This window comes from Convolutriloba macropyga, chromosome 9 (assembly GCF_964194025.1).
Source record: "Convolutriloba macropyga chromosome 9, txConMacr16.3, whole genome shotgun sequence".
NCBI lineage: Eukaryota > Metazoa > Xenacoelomorpha > Acoela > Convolutidae > Convolutriloba > Convolutriloba macropyga.
The window spans coordinates 65,500,247-65,526,484 of record NC_134476.1 but is presented as its reverse complement, the minus strand read 5'-3'; the positions used below and the strand labels follow the sequence as shown (position 1 = coordinate 65,526,484).

Genomic DNA, 26,238 nt, shown 5'->3' with positions numbered 1-26,238 from the left:
TTAAGTAAGTGTTGTATCTCCTTATCTACTTTTTCCGTTAAGTGGAGTGGGACCCTTCGGCCTTTGTGTTGGTACGGTGAAATGTCTTGTTTTAGCGCTGATTTGGCAATGTGGTTTTTGGATTTTCCCAAACGGGAGCATAGGTGTGGGAATTTTTTTATGATTTTTATTTCTAGTCTATCGTCCAAATTGATGTTGTTAATGTTTGTACCTTTATTTTGCGAGAGGGCGAATCCAAGTTTCCCCAATATGTCTCTTCCCATCAAGTTCACAGTGTTTGCGTTGACCACCAGGATTTCGTTGTTTGTTGCTTCTCGAAGTCCCGATCGGAGGTTCATCTGTATTATTCCAGTTATAGGGATCTCTATGTTGTCGAAGCATCTGTACTGGGTCTGGCTGTTGGTTGGTTCCTTCCATTTGGCTGTTTTGCACCTTTGAATTATCCTGTCTGCTTCCGCTTTACAGATGAAGCTTCGAGGGCTACCTGTGTCCGCGAGCCAGTTTGTCTCGAAAATGTCTGTGGATGTTTTGATACAGATTTCATCTGAGATGTTTGGGGATAGTTTTTGTGGGTGTGCGTTGACGAAGTTCTTTGGATGTACGAGGTTTACGGTATTCCAGCTGTCGAATACTTCCTGGATGTAAAACGTGTTCTCGAGATCTAATGTTTCGTCTGTCGTTTCCGTTCGGGTATCCTGGAGTTGTTGTTCTTCTTGTTGTTCCCGTGTGGGTCTAATGTTCCTGACTCGTCTAGTTTGTGGGAATGTTTGCTGGGGTGGGGTTGTTTGCGGCTTTATTTGTTGTGTTTGCCACATCATTTTTGCTGATTTGCATACCCTACTGTAGTGTCCTATTTTTTTGCATAGGTTGCACTGGACTCTTTTTGCGGGGCACACTTGCAAGGGCTCGATTGAGAACTGTAGTCCGCAGCGTCGGCAGGGATTTGGATTGATTGTGGGTCTTTGGGTCTGGGGGTTCCGTGTGGGTGGTCGTGGTCTGGGGGTGACTGCGTTATTCCTTGGGGTAAATGTAATGTTGGATACTTGTTCCGATGCATGTGGGGGTATCGACTGAGTTGAGAGTTTATTGCTTTTTGGTTCTCTTGGCCTCTTTCGCGGTTGAGTGCGAATTGGAGGACTTGCTGCGGTGTTCGGGTTTCCATCAGGAGCTCTCTTTGAATGTCGGGGTTGGTCATAAAAGCTATAAATATGTCCTTGATAAGGTCCTCTTCAGCAGATCCTAGGCGGCACTTTGCGCCTAGGGCTTTTGGTCGACAATGAAAGCTTTCGAGCTTTTCGTTGGGTTTCTGTTTGCAAGTAAAAAGGAGGAAACGGTCGTATGTTATGTTGCGGGCTTGTGTGAAAGAGAGGGAGAGTTCATGTGCCAGTTCGAAGACTGTCATTCGTTCGATGTTTTGAGTGGGGGAATCGTTGTTGATATATCCGTTGGGCTTCTGTTCCTAGGCTTAAGTATATTAGGCTGCGCACTTTCAGGTCAGCTTCGTCCCATGGTATTCCATCGACTGTTGGGCCTCTGAATGCGATCTGTTTGCAATCGTTGTCCCAATCCACCTTTCGCTTGTTGTTTCGGAGGTCTCTTTCTCTGTGTTGTGCCTGTGTTTCGTTTTCAGTTGGGGTTCATAAGTTGGTTCTATGGGGTAAGTCAAGTCTTTTGTGTCTGGTTTGTGTTTCAGTAGTGAGTCCACGTTTATGGAGTTTTTGGCCATTATTGCCAATTTTAGTGTAGCTGCCCATATGGGCCATTCCACTGGGGTCCGATTCCGGTTTCCCAGAAGAATGGGATACCCACTGGGGATCGTGCTATTGTTACAGCAGCTGCTGACTGCGCCATGTTGTGAGCACAAAGTCTCGTTGTGCAGATTGTTGAATTGCTAGGCTTAAGGCTGTAAAAGGCTAGCGCGATAAGAATTAACTTTCTCTTTCTTGTTTAAGATTTCTCTTGACACCATGTGCGCTTCTCACTTGCGCTCCGTTTGGAGCATTCGAATGAAGACTGGTACAACCAGTAAATGAAGTAACAAAGCGTGCAACGTATTTACAACTACGAACATTTATAATATAGTAACATAGCTAGTCTTTTGTACGAGTTCATATTAATACTTGTAGGACTTGGTTGCAGTGTGAGTAGGTGTCTCACCACAATAATAATAATAATAATAATAATAGTAATAATAATAATAATAATAATAATAATAATAATAATAATAATAATAACAAAAATAATAATAATAATAATAATAATAATAATAATAATAATAATAATAATAATAATAATAGTTATAATAATCATAATAATAAAAATAAAAATAATAATAATAATAACAATAATAATAATATTAAGAATAATAATAATAACAATAATATTAATAATAAAAATAATAATAATAATAATAATAATAATAATAATAATATTAATAATAGTATTATATTCCAAAATTTCGAATCATGTGAATTCCCTCGGCTTCATTTTGGATGACAAAATTTTATTTTTAAAGCAAACCAGCTTGGTTACTTCTGCCTGATACTATGTGCTACGGATGATCTATTCTATCAGAGACACAGTTGACAGTGATGTCCTAATAGAGTTGGTAAGATTTATGATTATTTCACGGCTTAACTACTGCAACATACTTTACTATGGATTACCTGCTGTATTTCATGGAGGTTACAACGGATAATGAATTGTGCATGCAGGCTGCCATTTCGACTGTCGCCCGGAACACCAACTTCAAGATTCATCGAGCAGCTACATTGGTTACCTGTGCAAAAACGTGTGTTGTTCAAAATGTTATTTTTTGGTCATGGCCCAATTCATCATCTTCAACGAGTTCCAGGGTATCTTAGCATTCTTGTGTTCGCAATGATAAGTTTACAAGATGCCAGTATATTTACAACCTTCGAATTTATGTCACTAAAACTAACTTTGGAGAAAAGTCTTTCAGCCATGCAATTCCGCACGAATGGCACAGACTGCCATTTGAATTGAAGCTAATACCAGATGAGCTTACTTATAGAAACGGACTGAAAACTTTTTTTTCTGATTGTTTTATATTGATGCCTTTTTGAGTATTTAAATGATGCCTAAACCTATAATATTAATAATAATGATAATAACAATAATAATACTAATAATAATAATAATAATAATAATAATAATAATAATAATAATAATAATAATAATAATAATAATAATAATAATAATAATAATAATAATAATACTAATAATAATAATAATAATAATAATAATAATAACAATAATAATAATAATAATAATAATAATAAAAAAAAATAATAATAATAATAATAATAATAATAATATTGATAATAATAATAATATTAATAATAATATTGATAATAATAAAAATAATTGAGATACCGGCTCCTACTGGAAACCCTAAAACTCAATGAATGTAACCAAGCTTACAAGTGCTAGTATATTTCTTTATAAACTCTTATGCTATATAACTATTCTCTTTTGTACATATGTAAATCTCCAATAGGAGATATGTGTTGCGAGTTGTTAGTTGTTCACTTTATCGCCTGTCACTTAGCAGGTAACTAAGCTAGACCGCGCTTTCACACTTGTGTTAAGTGCAGACGAAAATAACGCCGAAAAGATACAGTCGGCTCGTGGCCAAGAATAAATTCTTGAAATTAATTCTTTTCAAAATCTTAAGTTGACCTTCAACACTGGAACATACTTACACACAGATCCTAAGTGATCAACATCTACAATCCACAGTTCTATTAGATAGATCATATCTACCCACCGATACTAAAGTATCAGATACAGAATATCCTCCTTTCGGAGCAGAACAAAGACGACACATAGCGCGGGATCACATGGCGCAGTCATCTGTTAAAACTCCTTTAGGAGTACCACCGTTCTGGGATTCAGGGGCAAACCCACCTACAGAATGGAACACTTGGTTCGGGACACTAAAAATGGCAATAGTGGCGAGGGACAACCTACAGTTTGACGAACTCTTAAAACTAAAGCCAGCAAGAACAGAACTACCCTATCCCACAATCCCGACATACGAAGAACCATTCGACGGGGAAACAGTAGACGAAGAGAGACAAAGAGATCAGAGAAATGAACGCAGAAAAGTGGACTGGGAGAATGAGTGTAAAAAACTAGAACAAAACGGCCCAATGATAGACAAACTCCCATGGGACGAGGCAGACCTAAAGGTCAAAAGCCTCATATACCTCTCCCTAGGAGTGGAAGGAACAAGAACTTTCCACCAAAGAAATCCGGACTCCAAAATAGAGCGGTGCTCCACCAACGAACTAGTGCACGAGCTAACACTAACATTTACCCGGCCACGAAACAGAACATTCGACCGGTTCCAATGCTTTAAGACAATACAACAGCCCAATGAATCCTTCGAGACCTTCTACAGCCGCCTTCGAGAACAAGGGGCACACTGCAAATTCGAACACCTCGAAGAAGACCTGATAAAAGACATATTCATTTCGAATATGAGAAGTTCAAACATACAAATGGAACTCCTATCAGAAACACGAAATCTACAAATGCTTCAACAACAAATACATTGAAATTGAAGGAGTGCTCATCATAGACATACAGTCAGGATCATGGACAGCAAAGAGCTGCAAAGTCCTCATCGTGAAAAACAAAACAAACAATATCATGGGCAGAGACCTACTGTCAAAGTTGGGAATAACACTCAACGCTTCAAAAAACACCGGTAAGCCCATTATTTTCATATCCAATCTCCAAACGGAGAAAAATATAATAAAATCGGTATTCCAAAAATACCCACATTTATGTACTCGCCTAGGTTGTTCAAAAAACCACATTGCGAAATCAATCTTTAAATCGACATACACTCCTTCCCAACACAAAGGTAGACGTGTCCCGTTGCATCTACTCGAAAAAGTCGAAAACGAGCTCAAAAAATTAATAGACGATAAGCAAATCATTAAACTAGAAAAGTGCTCAGACGAACTATTCATAAGCCCAGTAGTAATAACGGTCAAAAAAGACAAATCAGTCAAAATAGCACTAGACTCCAAAAAATTGAACGATGCCATACACAAAAACAAATATCAGATACAAAGCATTGACCACCTAATGGATTCGGTAGCAGTGTACATTTCCGAACGAAAAAACAAACAAGGAAAATACTTTTTTTCGAAAATCGACTTAAAATACGCCTACAGCCAAATACCATTAGACGATAATATCAAGAAACACTGTAATTTCAATATTCTAGGAGGAAAAGCTACCGGCATATATAGATTTATTAACGGATTTTACGGGCTAACAGATATGCCAGCAACATTTCAGAAAACAATAGATAAAACACTACACGATATAAATTCAAAATTCGCGTACCTAGACGATATCCTAATAATAGCAAAAGAAACACTAACCGAACACGAAAAAGAATTAGACAAAATACTCTACAAAAAACCTAGCCATCAACCTACAAAAATGCGAATTTGCCAAAGAACAAATCATATGGCTCGGCTTCACAATTACTCCAAATGGAGTAACTCCAACAAAACAAAAATGCGACGCTATAACAAACTTGGACAATCCAAAAACCCTAAAACAACTCCGCTCCTTCATGGGTTGTATACATCACCTTATAAAATTCATTCCCAAACTAGCAGAAATCTCAGAGCCATTACGCCCCCTACTATCTAAAGCAAACACAAAAAGCACAAAATAAACTAGATTGGACAGAACATCATACCAAAGCATTCAATCAAATCAAGGACAAAATAAAACAGATAACAGAAAATAGACACTTCGATACAACAAAACAAACCAGGGTACGCTGTGACGCAAGCAAAAAAGGCCTCGGAGCCTGCTTAGAACAAAAATACGGCAGCACCTGGGAAACAATAGCGTTTGCGGGCCGTTTCCTAAATAACTTAGAATCACGATACAGTACCAATGAACTAGAACTACTAGCGGTAGTATGGTCAATGGAGCATTTCAAATATTATCTATATGGATCGGAATTCCTACTCCAAACGGATCACCAAGCGTTACTTAGAGCACTTAAAGAGAATAGAGGGAACAAAACATATCAAAGTAGATTAACAAAATGGGTAGATAGACTACTACCATTTCACTTTTCAGTCGAACACATATTAGGCGAAAATATGGGTTTCGCCGATTATCTAAGCAGAAACCCATCCGGAGATCCAATACCACCCTCGGAAGAAGACAAAAACTTTGTAATAAACGTCATAGACGAATTAAAATTTACTCTCATACGCAATATACTAACTACAAATGGAGCAATTAAAGCAACCAATCAAAACGCAGACATAAAACAAGTCAGCAATGACGTAATTAGTTCAAAACAGAATAACAACACAGCTCCAAATTCGATTTTTGCCTTAATTCGATTGAAAACAAGTTACACTCTCATCCAACATATCTTAATTCGTTACATCCAAACAAAATCACATCAACAGATTATTCTAGTTTAGTTGCCATTACAACGCGACAAAAACCCTTACACGATACATTTCAAGTTCCTATTCACAAAAGATATAGAGCCCCCAATAAACAAAATCCCCAAACAGAAAATCCTCCCCAAATGGAGAGCCCCGATACTAGTAAAACATTCAAATGTTCAAGCACCCAGACAGAGTATACAACAAACAAGGGAAAGGGCTTAGACCCAATAGACCCAACCAAACACTCGGAACTCTTTACTGCATACAATGATTTACCAACCCCACTATATCGACTAAACTTGACTAAAGTATTTAACGAAGAACTGTTATCAGAGGCGTCACAGAAAGAGCTAAAAATTATCATGGATTACGTAAAAACAGAAAATTGGGAAGATCTCAAAAAAGTAAATCCACTTTACTACCGAATTAGAAGGGACCTTTCTGTTAGCCCGACAAATTGCTTGCTATACAACAACCGTTTAGTTATACCTTCGCGATTAAAACTGCTCGTACTGGATACAATTCACCACAACAACCCTGGCCAAGCGGGAATGCTCGCACTTGCAAAATTGATATGGTGGCCACATATCCATTCGGAGAATGTCTCAAAAGCAAAAGCTTGCAGACAATGTATAGATAAAGGTAAAAACCTTAAAGCACTAATACCCAAAACAAATTTAGGACAACTACCTAGTCTAATAGAACCAAACCAAGAAATCCAAATGGATTTCGCCGGCCCCATACCATACAAGAATACTACACAAAATAAATATATATCTTAGTAACAGTAGACCGTCTCTCACGATACCTTAACGCTGAACTATTCCTCAATTGCGACACAGAAACCGCAATAGATTATCTCGAACGCTACTGCAAAATACATGGTAGCCCACGGTCAATCCGTTGCGATCAAGCACAAGCGTTTAAGGCAAAAGAATTTGAAATATTTTGCAAAAACAGAAACATTAAGCAAATATTAGCTCCAGCTGGAGATCACAGGGGAACTGGAATGGTAGAGAGACTAATCCGAACATTAAAACGACGCTTAGCAGTCATAGATATAGACCCCATGTGGAGCTGCGAAACACTAAGTGCTAGAATAGCAAGCATAATTGAAAACATACGCCTCATACCTAACAAAACAACAAAAGTTACACCATTTGAGGCAGATTTCGGCAGAAAACCAAACACGGAACTATCCAATATGCTAACCAAACCATCCATCAAAAACCTCTCATATAAAAAACTCATAGATAAAGGTTTAGACAAGAAATTGCTACGTCACGATGCGCTGACCCAAGAAGAAATGTGGAGAAGAGACGGAAGCTCAGAAAATGAATTGGACATCCAATACAACACACAAAGCGCGTACCCCACACACTTGGACTCAGACGACTCTGAAAATCAACCACTGATTTCCAAATCACCAAGTAAGATAAGCCCTTCAGAAATACACTTCTCCATAGGAGATAAAACAACGAAAATAATATACAACAAACGCAACGTAGCGCGTAAATCAGTTGCCAGAAAAACGAAAGAACCAAGAAACACCTTAGCACCTCAATGGAACATTATACAAGATGGCACCATAAAACACTATACACCACACACAATAACGATTGATACTCCATTAAGAAAGAACACAGTAATAAAGAAAAATGACATAGCAATTGCTACAGAAACAAAACCATTACCAGAAACAAAACCACGTTTGATCCACATGGTCGCATGTAAAAAAATAGGAGAATATAGAAGAAATCAAGAAAAAATCAAAAAATTCTGTTTAGAAGAAGCCAAACAAAACACAAAGAACAACACAAGCGGACCTATGAGAAGCCTCCCAACAACAAACGCATCTCAAGGTACTCCTGGACCATCAAGGACTCAAAGCAAACCAGTAACGAGCGCCCCCAAAAGGACAAGATCAGACCTCGAATCTAGCAACAAACCTAAAAAGAGGACTTGCAAAAAAGAGCCAATCAAAACAAAATGGTCAAAAGAAAAAGTAATCAAACTAGCAACGAAGAACCAAAGGGAGCAACAACAACCAAAAGGAAGCAATAAACCAAAAAACAAACAGAGCACTCCAGTCCAAAGCTTTAATGAAAAAGCTAAACAGGCAGCACTCAAACATTCATTGACAGCCTCCACACGGAGACTCCCTTCGACAACTTCAGACACCGATACAAACAGGTCCTTCCTCATCTTCAACACACCAACTCCCCAGCCACCATCGATCCAGATATTCAATGTCGACACCGACATACCCGGTACCGCGCCGTTCGAGATCATAACCAGTAACGACCCTACGGACTTTATGGAAACAAGCAAAATGAGCCCAAAAACACAAAGTCCCCAGCTAATCGCATCAACATCACTGGACACCAACTCCCTGAGGGACAACAACCAAGATCTAGACTTCAACAAATCAACAAAGAAACTAGACGAAATTGTCAAAAAGATCAACACGATCAACGCTGAAAAAGAATAGAAGGAACAAGCAGAACCTACCAACAGTCCAGAACCAATAGTGATCTACCTGGACACGTCAAACTCCCCGAACGGAGCAGACCATATTCAGTCGCCTCAATCAGAGCAAGCTCCAAATGGAGAAATTACATCCGCACAACCAAAACAACCAGATATGCTAGACAAGAAGGAACCAACAAGACTTCCCCAAGCGGAAACACAGAAGAGCCCAGCCAGCTCCTTGATTTACAAGACGCCCCCATCATTGCCACAACCAGACACCATCTCAGACCTGGATGAGGACAACATTAAAGCACTCAACGAAATCCAATAAATTGGATTTCTCCCCTAGGGGGGAAAGTGAGATACCGGCTCCTACTGGAACCCCTAAAACTCAATGAATGTAACCAAGCTTACATGTACTAGTATATTTATTTATAAACTCTTATGCTATATAACTATTCTCTTTTGTACATATGTAAATCTCCAATAGGAGATATGTGTTGCGAGTTGTTAGTTTTTCACTTTATCGCCTGTCACTTAGCAGGTAACTAAGCTAGACCGCGCTTTCACACTTGTGTTAAGTGCAGACGAAAATAACGCCGAAAAGATACAGTCGGCTCGTGGCCAAAAATAAATTCTTGAACTTAATTCTTTTCAAAATCTTATGTTGACCTTCAACACTGGAAAATACTTACACACAGATCCTAAGTGATCAACATCTACAATCCACAGTTATACTAGATAGATCATATCTACCCACCGATACTAAAGTATCAGATACAGAATATCCTCCTTTCGGAGCAGAACAAAGACGACACATAGCGCGGGATCACAATAATAATAATAATAATAATAATAATAATAATAATAATAATAATAATAATAAATATAAAAATAATAATAATAATAATAGTAATAATAATAATAAGAATAATAATAATAATACTATTATCAATAATAATAATAATAATAATAATAAGAAAAATAATAATAAAAATAATAGTAATAAAATTAATACTAATAATAATAATAATAATAATAATAACAATAATAATAATAATAATAATAATAATAATAATAATAATAATAATAATAATATTAATAATAATAATAATAATAATAATACTAATAATAATAGGATTAATAATAATAATAGTAATAATAATAATAATAATACTGATAATAATAATAGTAATAATAATAATCATAATAATAATAATAACAATAATAATAATAATAATAATATTAATAATAATAATAATAATAACAATAATAATAATAATAATAATAATAATAATAATAATAATAATAATAATAATAATAATAATAATAATAATGGATTCCAAAATTTCGAATCATGTGAAATTCCTCGGCTTCATTTTGGATGACAAACTTTTATTTTTAAAGCAAATCAGCTTGGCTACTTCTGCCTGATACTATTTGCTACGGAAGATCTATTCTATCATCAGAGACACAGTTGACAGTGATGTCCTAATCGAGTTGGTAAGATTTATGATTATTTCGCAGCCTGACTACTGCAACATACTTTATTATGGATTACCTGCTGTATTTCATGGGAAGTTACAACGGATAATGAATTGTGCATGCAGGCTGCCATTTCGACTGTCGCCCGGAACACCAACTTCAAGATTCATCGAGCAGCTACATTGGTTACCTGTGCAAAAACGTGTGTTGTTCAAAATGTTACCTTTAAGTCATCGCCCAATTCATCATCTTAAATGAGTTCCAGGGTATCTTAGCATTCTTTTGTTTCGCAAAGATAAGTTTACAAGATGTCAGTATATATACAACCTTCAAATTTCGGTCACCAAATCTAATTTCGGAGAAAAGTCTTTCAGCCATTTACCTTCGCAAAAATGGCACAGACTGCCATTTGAATTGAAGCTAATACCAGATGAGCTTACTTATAAGAAGAGACTGAAAACTCTTTCTTCTGATTGTTTTATTTTGATGCCTATTTGAGTATTTAAATGATGCCTAAACCTATAATAATAATAATGATAATAGTAATAATAATAATAATAATAATAATAATAATAATAAAAATAATAATAATACTAATAAAAATAATAACAATAATAATAATTAAAATGATAATAATAATAACATTGATAATAATAATAATAATAATACTAAAAATAATAATAATAATAAAATGATTTTAATAGTTTTAATAATAATACTAATAATAATAATAATAATAATAATAATAATAATAATAATAATAATAATAATAATAATAATAATAAAAATAATAATAATGATAATAAAAATAATAATAATAATAAAAATAATAATAAGAATAATAATAATATTAATAATAATAATAATAATAATAATAATAATAATAATGATAATAATAATAATAATGATAATAATAATAACAATAATATTAATAATAATAATAATAATAATAATAATAATAATAATAATAATAATAATAATAATAATAATAATAATAATAATAATAATAAAAGTAATAATAGGAATATTTATAATAAAAATTATAATAACATTACTAATAATAATAATAATAATAATAATAATAATAATAATATTAATAATAATAATAATAATAATAATAATAATAATAATAATAATAATAATAATAATAATAATAATAATAATAATAATAATAATAATAATAATAATAATAATAATAGTAATAATAATAAAAATAATAATAATAACAAAGAAAGTTCTGGATCCGGCATATTATTATTTGTGAAAAAGATCTCTTTTTTGTCGGCAGATAAAGTGAGTTGATTTTCTGTCAATAATTTGTCGGTTTGTTCTAACATTTTATCAATTTTTTGTGGAATAATTTCATTACGTTCAAATTCGCTTATAATATTAGTGTCATCTGCAAATTGAACAACATCATTTTCACCTTCCAGTTTTTCAGAAAAATCGTTCACATGAAACAGAAAATTAAGCGGTCCTAACACAGTTGCTTGTGGAACAACATGATTTTTAAATATTTTTTATCGGTTAAGTCAATTTCCAGTTTTACGAAGTGTTCGATTTGTGAGAAAAGATTTGGGAAGTAAAATTGTTGATTGAGAGAGATTGAAATTTTCAGCTTTCTTGAGAAGGATCTCATGTGAAATTGAATTGAAAGCTTTTGCAAGATCTAAGAACACAGCACCTGTGTCGTTGTTATTTTCCACATTTCCAATTATTTTTTCAATAAGAAAAGCACAGCATCAGTAGACGACTTCTAGATTGGAAACCGAATTGTATTTTGTTCAAGAGCTCAAATTTTTCAAGATTTTTTACTAACTGGTTAATTAAGATTCCTCCAAAAACTTTTGCGAAAGTTGGTGTTACGGAAATTGGACTATAATTAGTTAAAACAGAAAAATCTTTTTTGTTTGAAAATTGGTGTGATGTGTGCATCCTTAAGAATTGTTTGAAAAATTTTTGGAAATACAATAGTTAAATATGATCTTAAGATATGTCCCAAGAGCATATTTTCCGGATTTCATTGCCCAAGCATTGATCTATCCCGGTCCTGTTGCTTTGTTGTTGTTTAGATTGTCAATAACTTTATTGATTTCCCTCAAAGTTAAACTCTTGAAATTTTCGCTCTATTTTTTCGACGCTCAATGGATCAATCTGCCCTTTGTAGATGCCCATTTCGCTGAAAACTCTGTAAAAAGCGTGTTACATATTGATTTTTTGTCTTTCTTTTTTTAAACCATTTTCATCAATTGTTACCATTTTCATCAATATTTTTTATTCAGTTAATGTTAAGCATTTCTCAGTTCACTGCAATTTGAATAACCCTGGTTGAACTTCAAATTTAGTTCATCTTCCGTTTTTTCAGAGATTACCTGTGGCTCTGTGATTGCAATATGTCAGATTCCGATCGTGCGCAAAGCGATGAGGAAAACAACATTGCTGCTCCAGTCCAAGAAACAGAAGTGACCGCTAACAGAGAAGAAGTATCACCAAGCTCAATTTTACTTGCAACCACTGTGACTAGTAACCCACTAGAGAGACTTATAGAAACCGAGAGTGACGAGGATGAAGATGCAGCCAGTTTGGTGCCAGATGTCTTCAAGTGCTCGATATGTTTTGAAATTCTTTTGGAGCCAACTACCATTAATTGTGGACACTCGTTTTGCCGGATATGTTTAGCGCGCTGGTTCGAAGCCCGAAAACTGGCACGGCAATCATTCATCTGCCCGGAGTGTAGAAAGCAATGGGCCGCCTATCCTGAAGTAGATTATTCATTACGTGATGCCATGGAAATTTGGTATTCGGATCTGTTAGATGCTCGGAAAAGGAACCTCACAAATGAAGATAGGAGTGTCCTTGCTAGATTTAGAGCCATTGGCCCTGCAACATTTGCACAATTCGGAGGCATCGGTCGACCTATTTTGAATAGACGAATCCCACTTAATTGGAGGGGCATGCAATTTATTTTGGCCTTGCTGATGAACGCAGCCTTAATTTTGGGAATCATCTTGCTATCACTTGTTGTAATGTTAGTTGCCCCCGGACCAGATTTAGATGACGAACTTCAAAAAGACGAATCGAGAATAGACATCTCTCAATGGACTGTGAATGATGTCGATCTTTGGCTGGACAGTTTGGGACCTTGGATGGAGCCTTATCGTCCAGCATTCAGAGAAGCTAAAATTGACGGATCCTGGCTTTTGATTTTAGACGAAGATTTGATTGGCATGGGACCTTTAAACGTCGATAACAAATTAGTAGCTCGGCGGCTGTATTACGCAATTGTAGAGTTAAAAAACGCCAACAACCCTAAACCACCCGTAGTGGCTAAAATTGACACTATTCAACATGCTCCTTCTCTCACTGAAGCGGATGCGAGTGGCGATGGTCAAAATGGTGGCAGTAAAAGTCCTTCAACAGTAACAGTATCTCGGCAGAAGATCTTTGTTCTTATTCTCGGACTCCTACATTTCCCTAGAACGATCACACTAATGTCTTATTTTGTCATAGACTTTCAACCAATCACTGAATTCCTGAACTCTGTAAATGTGATTCAGAAAGAGAAATTCGAGGATGAGCTTCCCGAAGTTTCTTGGTGGATAGCCGCACGGTTTATTGTTCTTCCCCAGTTCACGATAGTGTTTGAAGCTGTACGATCTGGTGGTCAAATTGAAGGTTTCGTCCGCCTACTAGTAATCATTCTTCTGATCCGAATGTGTGAGGAATTGAAGTTGTATTTCACTTCATTTAGACTTCTATACGCGAGAAGGTATGGTGAATTGTACAAATTGTGGATCGGAGAGTTTTGCCGATTCGGTCGCGATTTCTCAATGGTTGTGGCGATGGGATATCTTCACACTGTGCTGCCCTCAGCTCTTATTGATGTATATTTCTGCTACATAGTTTGCTACCCAGCGCTGGCTTTCATGTACTCCGTGGCGCGAGTGTTATACAGAAGGGTACCCTTTTTCCGAAATGTTGGAATATTATTCGTTCAATCCATGGAACGTGGTCTCAACATCGTAGTAACTTACCTCTTGAGAGTTGTGTTTGGCTGGCTAATTCCTCAAATAATAAGACTGGTTGAACCAGCATTTAGACAGGCCGCGGCTGAGGGTCGACAACCACCTCAACAACCCAGACCCAATGCCGGGCCTCAAAGAGTGCCGGTTCCCGCAGGTGACGAAGGAGGTCGAGCGTTTTTAAATTTGCTCGCTGTTGACATTGATCAAAATGGTGCGCGAATGCGAGGGTTCCAGCAGAACATGGCACAAAATGATATACCAGTTGATTAATTAGATGTGATAGGATGTATTTACAAAACAATTTAGTTAACCATTAAACGTTGAAGCTACAGTAACTTGTACCCCTAGTGCTGTTTATTGGCGCCCATTTACATTAAATGAAGTTATATTTATTGATCAAATTATTGCACAATTTCAACTTTTGAAAATCTCGAAAGCTTTTCGTTTTCAAACGTCATCCGCCGAACGTTTTCTGTTCGAAATCAGTAAGTTTATATAGGAGTATTTGAAATTGAACAATTTCTGGCTAAATTAAAACGGGAGGCGAATGACGTTTTAACAGGGTAAAATATTGGTTATATTTTTTCACGTTGGTGATATATAGACACACGGGGTATTTTAGTATTGGGTATTTTGTCCTTGGAGTGAGTTTCAAATTCATTTTTATTATTTTAGAAAAAATTTTATGTTCACAGTTAACCTAAATTTTCTGAATTTCTAGATAATAATGGATTTAAAATATGGCACAGCCTCCACATAGACATAAACTAACAGCTCCTGATAAGGGAAGCTTTCCTTTGGACCATTTCGGAGAATGCACAAAGTTGATGACAGCTTATATGGAGTGTATGAAGAAAAATAGAAGTCAGTCCACTAAATGCAGAATCGAGTCACGTGACTATCTTCAGTGTAGAATGGACCATAACCTAATGGCTGACGAAGATCTGAAAAAGCTGGGATTCAAAGACCTCTCATGAGTCGAGAAGTGGGAAACAATTCCCAGTCATTGAGTGATGCCTTAAATCCTACTTCTGCAACCGCATCGTGTCCTAGTAGCCAATTGAGAGCGCAATTTCACCCAAGCTTTGCTGATATAAACGTCAGTAAAATCAGAAGCCGCCCTTCGGATATTAAAGTTTTCTGTCAGTTTATAAACTGCACCAACCGTCTCGTCGCCCCAATTTGGATAGACTTTTCAGGCCGACGAGTAAGGTACCCTTGCATTAACCCTGGTTCCAGGTTAAATGTGGAAACCTACGAGAAACACCCTTGGTGCTTTTTAGACGCCCAGGACTTGACAATTTTGCTAACTTCAAGCCAGGGTCACGTATTCTGGCCCAGACACAATATCCCAGATTCTGCACTTCCGTTATGCATTGTTAGAATAACCCTTCCCAATTTTAGCCTGTTAGAGTTGAGCTTGCAAACGATTAGTAAATATTCCCTTCCTACATTTTCGCTTCCAGAGTCGCTTCAGGAGCTGATCAAAGAGAGACAGAAATACACAAATCAAATATCATTCGTCATTCATTCTGACGGCGAACAGACTTCAAGAGCAACCGAATCAACTAATCGCCTTCACTGAAAATGTCAAATATCTTTGCTTGAAATATGGCCACCTAAAATCAACTGGACATGAGCAGTTATGAATGTTATTTTGAAGTTCCTTCTTTACAAATTTCTATAAATTAAACTGACCACCTATCATCTGCTTATCCTAATAAAATTCTGAATTACGGATGAAATATTTCTGTTTACGTCGAATATTTCACAAATCGGAATTAGAAACGACGGTCTTTCTTTTTAGAAAATTTGTTAATTTCGCGTTAAATATGGATGTTATTTTCTTCGGAGCTAAATCGGATCCGAAAATTGACAGCAAAATTGAAGCTCTTGAAAAATTGATTGATCAAACGCGGTTTTCAATTCACCATTTGACGATGTCAGATTTTTTAAAAACTCCTTGGAATGCGAATTCGAAACTAGTAGTTCTGACATCCGATTTCCTCGACAAAGAACACGTTGAAAAGTTGGAAATATTCCAGAGATCCGGAGGTCTGGTTTGCAGTTTGAGCCCAAATCTTGGATTAGAAGGCGCAGTTAATCTATGTAGCCAAAATGAAGACACTTTGAAAGAACTTCCGAAAGAATTGCTGAAATTTGGTGCTGAAAGTTTCTCAACTGGACCAGAATTAATTGGAAATTTATGTCACACAAACGGAACTTTACTTTTCAGTGAAAGCGTTCGAAGTTGTGTTATGCAAAGGTTTCTTGTTGGACAGTCTTTGAAAAACAGAGAATTCTCAATTTTTTCGGTCGGTGAAAGGCTGCCCGAATATTGCATATCGAAGTCATCAGATAAAGAACTGTATTTTACAACAGCTGAAAAATGTGCATTGTTTGATTACTTAACATTCTCTCAAACGTTCATAAAAGTTATCAAAGAGCATCAAAACTCATTAACCAAAAATCCTCCTTTAGTCCTACACACAGAAGTTCTGAATTCGACCATGGACGTTTCAAAGCTTTTAAGCGATAACGGAACCCATGACGTAATTTGTGTTGCCGATGTTCAGTTACAAGGCAAAGGCCGGCGATCGAATAAGTGGATCAGCAATAAAGGTTGCGCTATGATGTCGTTTTCCCTAGCTTTATCAAACTCCGAATGTGAAAGTGGAAATGTAAACAGGCTAATGACCGAATGCCCGTCAACTGTTCAACATTTAGCAGCAATTTCAGTGATCAAATCTCTCAAAGCACTAGCTCCGATAGAAACCAATTTACCTGTAGTGATAAAATGGCCTAATGATATTTATGTTACCCCTGACGAAGGGAAGATTGGACTGGAGGAGAAGGCTGTTAAGGTCGGAGGTGTGTTGGTCAATGGAGAGTTTTGCAGCAATGGTCAGATGAAATTTTTGGTTAGTTTGTGATTTTAAACATTTTTTTTGTTTTTTTTTGGATCTTGTGCATTTGTGACCCGCCTCCCGCAGCTTAGTGGGTGCATATTATTTGCACCCCCATCCCATGCACATGCCATATTTTTACATAATGATTTTATATGTAATGGCACGCACTCCGTAACCGGGGGTGAATTACGTGGGCGGGGGGGGGGGGGGGGGGGGGACAGGCTCAAACAGAAAAAATCCCCCATTTTTAATAGCTTCAATGACTGTTTTAGTTGTCTTTGTTTGCAAAAATTCATATCTGTTGAAAATAAATACAAACTACAATGTAATATTATAAAAAGCTATAGCCTTAACAGAGTTAGTATACTTAGCTGCAATATGCAAATAAAATTGCTCTCCATGTTTTATTATAGCTGCGAAGCTGTAAGCTGAGCGAAGCTATATTGCGGTGTTCTTGGTTTTTACGACTCGAAGAGGAGTATTGGTTGTCTCATGGTTTTTAAGACTCGAGGAGGAGTATTGGAGAAGTCCTTTTTTTAAATAAATTTTATTGGAGTGAATTTTGAAGCGGGAAATGAAACACGTGAAAAAATTTGAGTGATTTTGTTGCTGAACAAAATGAAGAGCGGAGCGAAAAGAGAGGGGTTTTTTGTTCATATCGCGGTTTTCTAGAGAGCGAGAAATTGAGGTGTGAAACAAATTGTAAGCGAGCGAAATTTTTTGTGCACGTGCGGCATTTTAAAGCAGTTTTTTTCTCATTTTTTGTTTAAGAGGTTTGGTTATGATTTGCTTTTATTTCTGGATTGGGTTTGGTAGTGGTTTGAAGGTTTCTGAAAATCTATATGAATTTTATGCTAATTCGGATGTTTTTCATGTATTTTGCTGATTTTTGGGCTAATTTTTACGATTTTTTTTACAATTGTTTTGTTTTACTGCCTCATGGGTATTGAAGATACCCCTATTACTTGAGCAATTTTTAGTAATTACAGTTTTATGGATATGAAGCAGTTTTTTGTTGAGAAATATGACGAAAAATGTCGAAAATTGGAACTAATTTTCTTAATTTTTCGCAGTTTTTCGTTTTTCTGTTTTTAGACGAGTTTCTTAACCTATTATGACTTGCCTATTATTTTGCGAGCATCTGGGTACCCTATTGGCTGAAAAGATTTTTTGTTTAGATATTTTTGCTTTTGTAATAATAAAAAAAATTTTAACTTTTTCCAGTTTTTTTAGTCAAAGCTTATTTTTCATGATTTGGCTTCAATTATTTTTAAAAAATCTCATAAGTGATTTTAGTAGTCACTAGTTGTATTAATGAAGTAATTGTGGAAGAGATAAATTTTTGGGGTATCAATTTATGACAGAATTTGATCAGATTTTTATTCATATTTTAATAGATTTGATTTTTTTTTCTTTTATGGTTTTATTTCAAGATAAGCGTAATTTATTGGAGGCACGTTTTGTCTGATGTGTAGATGGATGGCATGTAAGTGGATTTCCACTTCGAGTCGTTTCCGGAATTCTTCGGGCTATGTTTTTTTTGAGATCTGTTCACACATTTTCATGATTTTTGAAGTCAAATTGGAGTAGTGATTTTGGTCACGCCGAAACAGGAAGTGGAGCGAAAAAGCGAGTGGTTTTGCGGCGTGAATTTTTTTTGCTTTAATTTTAAAATGGAGTGAGAAAAAGGAGTTCGAACAAAAATAAGCTTTCTCGCTCGTGGTCTTTTGTTCACATGCAGCATTTTCTCATCGATTTTTTTTCTAATTTTAATAGCTGCGATTAGTGAATGACGTTTGACTTTGAAAAGTAGTTTTTGACTGAATTGCACATATAGATGACCGTTTTAAGCTGTTTTTTCGTCTTAGTGGCCCAATTTTTTTGCTTTTAATTTGGTTTCTTGTAGAAATAAATTTTATTCGATACTATATTGAAATGTTAACCTCGGAAATTGATACCACAGTGTTTTGCAGAGCCTGAAAATGCGTTTCAAGTTGAAAATTGGCACATAATTCTTGATTTTTTAGTTAATTTTTGGCTTTTATATTAGTTTCTTCGTTTTTGGATCTTTTAACCGTCTCTTTGTCAACAATCAGATAATATGGCAACTTCTCTTTGATAATTCCTATACTCAACGCCTCTTTCTACCTTGATGTAATTTTGTTTCATAAAATTGTACATATGCTAATCCGAATTTGGTAGTTTTTTCCGATGTTCGTCAGTTTTTCGTTTGTATTTTGGTTGTAATTGCTGGAAATAGTTTTTTTGTGCAACATGAGGGACTTTAATTTCGTTTCAATAAAAATTCAATCATTTTTTGGCGTTAAGTTTTGAAAAAACAGTTAAAACTTTTTCATAAATGCAGTCTTAACTTAAAAGTTCTTTGACCTTTTTTTTGCAAAGTGTTTCAATATTTCGTATTTATGAATTCTGCTTTTTCCTATTTTTTTGTTCTATTCAGGAGGATAGATCTTTGTATCGGATGACTAGTTATCTTTTCTATATCTTGAATGCTTAACAATGAAATGTATTCGTTTTTCTTGAATTTTTTAAAATTGATTTTCAACTTTCAATAATCAGGAATGTCTTTTTGTTACGGTGCTCATTAGATTGTGTCCATGTTTACATTCTAGTTAGTATAATAGTAGCTTTGTCCTGGCACCTACATTTATTTTTGGTATATTGATTTCAGTAGTTAAAAATGAATGATTTCAGCTTTTTCTTAAGTTGTCGTCATTTCTTTGGTTTGCATTTGATTTCATTCAACATAAGGCAGTACTGAGAGTTTGATAGCAAGCCTTTCCCGCAATTTCCACTTAAGACTATTTCCTGCAACTTTCTTCCGGCCTTGGTATTAAATTAAACGATTTTTTGCCTTTGAATATTCTTCTGCTGCTAATGTCTTTTTTATGATCAATTTACTTTTCGAATTAGTTTGAAATCATATTGTCTAGCATATGTACAACAAGGAACAAGTGTGGGTTGCTTTTTGTCTTAATTGCAGTGATTAGAAATGTAATTATAGGAGTTTTCTGATTCTTAAATTTGAGCTTTCTGTTTTGAAAAGATTTAACTTAGTTTCTAAGATTATTATCTGCCGTTATCTTTCGCGATCTTTTTCAGATTAAAATCATGAATTATTTGAGGGCAATTGATAACCTTGTCAGCTTTTTCAGTCTATCACTTTTTTGACCACTTTAATTATTTCGGTTTTTTAACTTTACCAAACGTTTTCAATGATATAAAATTTTGCTGCATTTTGTTTCTCTTGGTGACAGTGGTTTAAGTTTCACCAATTTTTAGACCAGACCTGGGGATGTAGTGAGTTAATGGTTTAATACAAAAGGTAATGGCTTCCATTGCAATTACGGTATTGTTAGTGAATTTCTGACGCTTCGAGTCGCTTCCGGAATTCTTCCGGCTATGTTTTTTTTTACAGGAAGTAGATTTGTTCACGCGGCATTTTGACCTAAAAGCGAAAGTGAGAAAAGGTGTCTCGGTGAACAGATTTTCGATAAGCGAGAGAAGTTTTTTATCATGCGCTTCGTTTAGTGAAGGACTTTTTGACTTTGAAAAGTAGTTTTTGACTGAATGGCACATATAGATAACCGTTCTTAGCCGTTTTTTGAACTGAATGGCCCAATTTTTGTTTTTAAATTGGTTTGTGATCGAAATAAAGTTTAGGCGATACTATATTGAAATGGCAACCTCGGAAATTGATTCCACAGTGTTTTGCAGAGCGAGAAAATGCGTTTCAAGTTGAAAATTGGCACATTTCTTGATTTTTTAGTTAATTCTTGGCTTTTTTTCTATTAATTTCTTCTTTTTTGGATCTTTTAACCGTCTTCCTGTCAAAAATCAGTTAATTTTGCAACTTCTCTTTGATAATTCATATACTCAATGCCTCTTTCTACCTCAATGTATTTTTTATTATAAAATTTACATGTGCTAATCCGATTTTGGTAGTTTTTCTCCGATTTTCGTCAGTTTTTTTGTTTGTATTTTGGTTGTAATTGCTAGAAATAGTCGTTTTGTGCAACATGAGGGACTTTAGTTTCGTTTCAATAAAAATTCAATCATTTTTTGGAGTTAGGTTTGTAGAAAACAGTTAAAACTTCTTCATAAATGCCGTCTTAAAAGTGTTCTGACCATTTTTTTTGCAAAATGATTCAATTTTTCGTATTTATGATTTCTGCTTTTTCCTATGTTTTGTTCTCTTCAGGAGAAAAGATCTTTGTATCGGATGATTAGTTATCTTTTATATGTCTTGAAAGCTGAACAATGAAATGTATTCGTTTTTCTTGAATTTTTTATTGAGTTTCAGCTTTCAAAAATCAAGAATGTGTTTTTGTTACGGTGTTCCTTACATTGTGCCCATATTCTTCACATTCTAGTTAGTATTTTTTATCTTTGTCCTGGCACCTACATTTATTTTTGGTATATTGATTTTTTCAGTAGTTAAAAAGGAATGATTTCAGCTTTTTCTTAAATTTTCGTCATTTCTTTGGTTTGCATTTGATTTCATTCAACATTATGCTATCATGCTATCTGAGAGTTTGATAGCAAGCCTTTTCCGCAATTTCCCTTTAAGACTATTTACTGCAACTTTCTTCCGGGCTTGGTATTAAATTAAACGTTTTTTTGCCTTTGAATATTCTTCTGCTGCTAATGATCAATTTACTTTTCGAATTAGTTTGAAATCATGTTGTCTAGCATATGTACAACAAGGAACAAGTGGTGTTGCTTTTTGTCTTAATTGCAGTGATTAGAAGTGTAATTATAGGAGTTTTCTGATTCTTAAATTTGAGCTTTCTGTTTTGAAAAGATTTAACTTAGCTTCTAAGATTATTATCTGCCGTTTTCTTTCGCGATCTTTTTCAGATTAAAATCATGAATTATTTGAGGGCAATTGATAACCTTGTCAGCTTTTTCAGTCTATCATTTTTTTGACCACTTTAATTATTTCGGTTTTTTAACTTTACCAAACGTTTTCAATGATATAAAATTTTGCTGCATTTTGTTTCTCTTGGTGACAGTGGTTTAAGTTTCACCAATTTTTAGACCAGACCTGGGGATGTAGTGAGTTAATGGTTTAATACAAAAGGTAATGGCTTTCATTGCAATTACGGTTTTCTTAGTGAAGTTTTGATGCTTCGAGTCGCTTCCGGAATTCTTCCGGCTATGTTTTTTTGTTTCGTCTTCTGACGCTGTTTTTTCGTTTTACATTTGTTCACACAGCAAAGCTGAAAAAGTCAAATTTTCTGAATGACTTGTTCCTCTCACTAACGGCATTTACGCGCGTGACGTCATTTCTCACTCTCTCTAGCAGAAGTTTTTAGGTTATTTGCGTGATTAGATTTTGATCATACGTGACTTACCTCCCTCAATAAAATCACTTTTGCACTTTAAAAACTTAAGCTTAGTTTGAATTTGGTTAAGGTCAAATGAACTCATATGTGCAGTAAAGGTCCCTAATAATAGGCTTCTGCGGGATGAATTTTAACAAGCTTTATTAATTTATCGCTGAATGTTTTTTTTACAAAGTTTTTTGAGCAACGTCGATTTTTTCAATTTAGATCTGTATCTGTTTCTATCTCTATTACATGGCACGCAGGTCTATTCTTTCGCAGCTATTCCGGCTATGTTTATAAAATTCCGAGAATTGATAAAAATTGACATCAGGGGACTGAACAACTCTTAGCTTATTTTTTTTTAATTTATAGTTTGGAATCGGGATCAACTTAGACAACGAAACCCCAACTGTATCCATAAATCAGCTTTTATCATCAGAATCAAACATCTCGCGTGAAGACCTCCTAGGGGGTCTTCCGGGCTTGGTATTAAATTAAACGTTTTTTTGCCTTTGAATATTCTTCTGCTGCTAATGATCAATTTACTTTTCGAATTAGTTTGAAATCATGTTGTCTAGCATATGTACAACAAGGAACAAGTGGTGTTGCTTTTTGTCTTAATTGCAGTGATTAGAAGTGTAATTATAGGAGTTTTCTGATTCTTAAATTTGAGCTTTCTGTTTTGAAAAGATTTAACTTAGCTTCTAAGATTATTATCTGCCGTTTTCTTTCGCGATCTTTTTCAGATTAAAATCATGAATTATTTGAGGGCAATTGATAACCTTGTCAGCTTTTTCAGTCTATCACTTTTTTGACCACTTTAATTATTTCGGTTTTTTAACTTTACCAAACGTTTTCAATGATATAAAATTTTGCTGCATTTTGTTTCTCTTGGTGACAGTGGTTTAAGTTTCACCAATTTTTAGACCAGACCTGGGGATGTAGTGAGTTAATGGTTTAATACAAAAGGTAATGGCTTTCATTGCAATTACGGTTTTCTTAGTGAAGTTTTGATGCTTCGAGTCGCTTCCGGAATTCTTCCGGCTATGTTTTTTTGTTTCGTCTTCTGACGCTGTTTTTTCGTTTTACATTTGTTCACACAGCAAAGCTGAAAAAGTCAAATTTTCTGAATGACTTGTTCCTCTCACTAACGGCATTTACGCGCGTGACGTCATTTCTCACTCTCTCTAGCAGAAGTTTTTAGATTATTTGCGTGATTAGATTTTGATCATACGTGACTTACCTCCCTCAATAAAATCACTTTTGCACTTTAAACACTTAAGCTTAGTTTGAATTTGGTTAAGGTCAAATGAACTCATATGTGCAGTAAAGGTCCCTAATAATAGGCTTCTGCGGGATGAATTTTAACAAGCTTTATTAATTTATCGCTGAATGTTTTTTTTACAAAGTTTTTTGAGCAACGTCGATTTTTTCAATTTAGATCTGTATCTGTTTCTATCTCTATTACATGGCACGCAGGTCTATTCTTTCGCAGCTATTCCGGCTATGTTTATAAAATTCCGAGAATTGATAAAAATTGACATCAGGGGACTGAACAACTCTTAGCTTATTTTTTTTTAATTTATAGGTTGGAATCGGGATCAACTTAGACAACGAAACCCCAACTGTATCCATAAATCAGCTTTTATCATCAGAATCAAACATCTCGCGTGAAGACCTCCTAGGGGGTCTTCCGGGCTTGGTATTAAATTAAACGTTTTTTTGCCTTTGAATATTCTTCTGCTGCTAATGATCAATTTACTTTTCGAATTAGTTTGAAATCATGTTGTCTAGCATATGTACAACAAGGAACAAGTGGTGTTGCTTTTTGTCTTAATTGCAGTGATTAGAAGTGTAATTATAGGAGTTTTCTGATTCTTAAATTTGAGCTTTCTGTTTTGAAAAGATTTAACTTAGCTTCTAAGATTATTATCTGCCGTTTTCTTTCGCGATCTTTTTCAGATTAAAATCATGAATTATTTGAGGGCAATTGATAACCTTGTCAGCTTTTTCAGTCTATCACTTTTTTGACCACTTTAATTATTTCGGTTTTTTAACTTTACCAAACGTTTTCAATGATATAAAATTCTGCTGCATTTTGTTTCTCTTGGTGACAGTGGTTTAAGTTTCACCAATTTTTAGACCAGACCTGGGGATGTAGTGAGTTAATGGTTTAATACAAAAGGTAATGGCTTTCATTGCAATTACGGTTTTCTTAGTGAAGTTTTGATGCTTCGAGTCGCTTCCGGAATTCTTCCGGCTATGTTTTTTTGTTTCGTCTTCTGACGCTGTTTTTTCGTTTTACATTTGTTCACACAGCAAAGCTGAAAAAGTCAAATTTTCTGAATGACTTGTTCCTCTCACTAACGGCATTTACGCGCGTGACGTCATTTCTCACTCTCTCTAGCAGAAGTTTTTAGGTTATTTGCGTGATTAGATTTTGATCATACGTGACTTACCTCCCTCAATAAAATCACTTTTGCACTTTAAAAACTTAAGCTTAGTTTGAATTTGGTTAAGGTCAAATGAACTCATATGTGCAGTAAAGGTCCCTAATAATAGGCTTCTGCGGGATGAATTTTAACAAGCTTTATTAATTTATCGCTGAATGTTTTTTTTACAAAGTTTTTTGAGCAACGTCGATTTTTTCAATTTAGATCTGTATCTGTTTCTATCTCTATTATATGGCACGCAGGTCTATTCTTTCGCAGCTATTCCGGCTATGTTTATAAAATTCCGAGAATTGATAAAAATTGACATCAGGGGACTGAACAACTCTTAGCTTATTTTTTTTTAATTTATAGGTTGGAATCGGGATCAACTTAGACAACGAAACCCCAACTGTATCCATAAATCAGCTTTTATCATCAGAATCAAACATCTCGCGTGAAGACCTCCTAGCGTCGATATACGCTAATTTCTCCAATTTAACAAACTACGCAGCTGAACATGGTTTTGACGACACACTTATAAACCATTACTGTTCAATGTGGATGCATTCGGCGCAAGAAATTGACTTCATAGAGCTAGAATCAAATCAGAAGATGAATCAAAACTCAGAAAGGTTGATGGAAAAGAAGAAAGGAGTGATTAAATCTGTTGATTCACAGGGCTTTCTTCTTGTTCAGCCTGCTGGATGTGCTTCAGAAAACAGCATTGTTACTTTACACCCCGACGGGAATAGTTTCGACTTGACAAAGAATTTGATTTTCCCAGTTGACCGAAGGCGAAAGTGAATTTATGGTTGATATAAATTTTCCGGGAGCTGTATCATCACCTCCAGAGTTTTTAACCCCACCCCCTATATAGCACGTTACTATATAAAAAATAGTGATGTAAAAAATACTTCGTGAAAATTTAAAGGTCCATTAAGCTGGGGGGGGGGGGGGGCAGGGGGGGCAGAATAGATCCATTTTCCGATATGATTGATAGATAAATTGCATCAATGCTATGTTTATATTATTTTTATTATCACGATCTCTAGATTGTAATTTATTTCTATCATTTGATGCTAATTAAATGAATATTC

General features: G+C 35.1%; 2 protein-coding genes across 2 annotated transcripts; both read left to right on the top strand.

Moving 5' to 3' along the window:
* The first annotated feature begins 12,772 nt into the window (after positions 1-12,772).
* On the top strand, positions 12,773-14,885 carry LOC142345536 (uncharacterized). The gene has a single exon (XM_075397613.1). The coding sequence runs from the start codon at positions 12,818-12,820 to the stop codon at positions 14,717-14,719; it is 1,902 nt and encodes a 633-aa protein (XP_075253728.1). The 5' UTR covers positions 12,773-12,817; the 3' UTR covers positions 14,720-14,885.
* Positions 14,886-16,034: 1,149 nt separating this feature from the next.
* LOC142345930 (uncharacterized) lies at positions 16,035-26,041 on the top strand. Its single transcript, XM_075398394.1, has 2 exons — positions 16,035-17,370; positions 25,514-26,041. Exons 1-2 carry the CDS (start codon positions 16,189-16,191, stop codon positions 25,943-25,945), a joined length of 1,614 nt encoding a protein of 537 aa, XP_075254509.1. The 5' UTR covers positions 16,035-16,188; the 3' UTR covers positions 25,946-26,041.
* Positions 26,042-26,238: the final 197 nt, after the last annotated feature.

Coding starts and splice junctions, on each gene's coding strand:
- LOC142345536 (XM_075397613.1), top strand. CDS start 12,818: ATGTCAGATTCCGATCGTGCGCAAAGCGATGAGGAAAACAACATTGCT.
- LOC142345930 (XM_075398394.1), top strand. CDS start 16,189: ATGAAATATTTCTGTTTACGTCGAATATTTCACAAATCGGAATTAGAA. Junction 17,371..25,513: donor ATGGTCAGATGAAATTTTTG/GTTAGTTTGTGA, acceptor TTTAATTTATAG/GTTGGAATCGGGATCAACTT.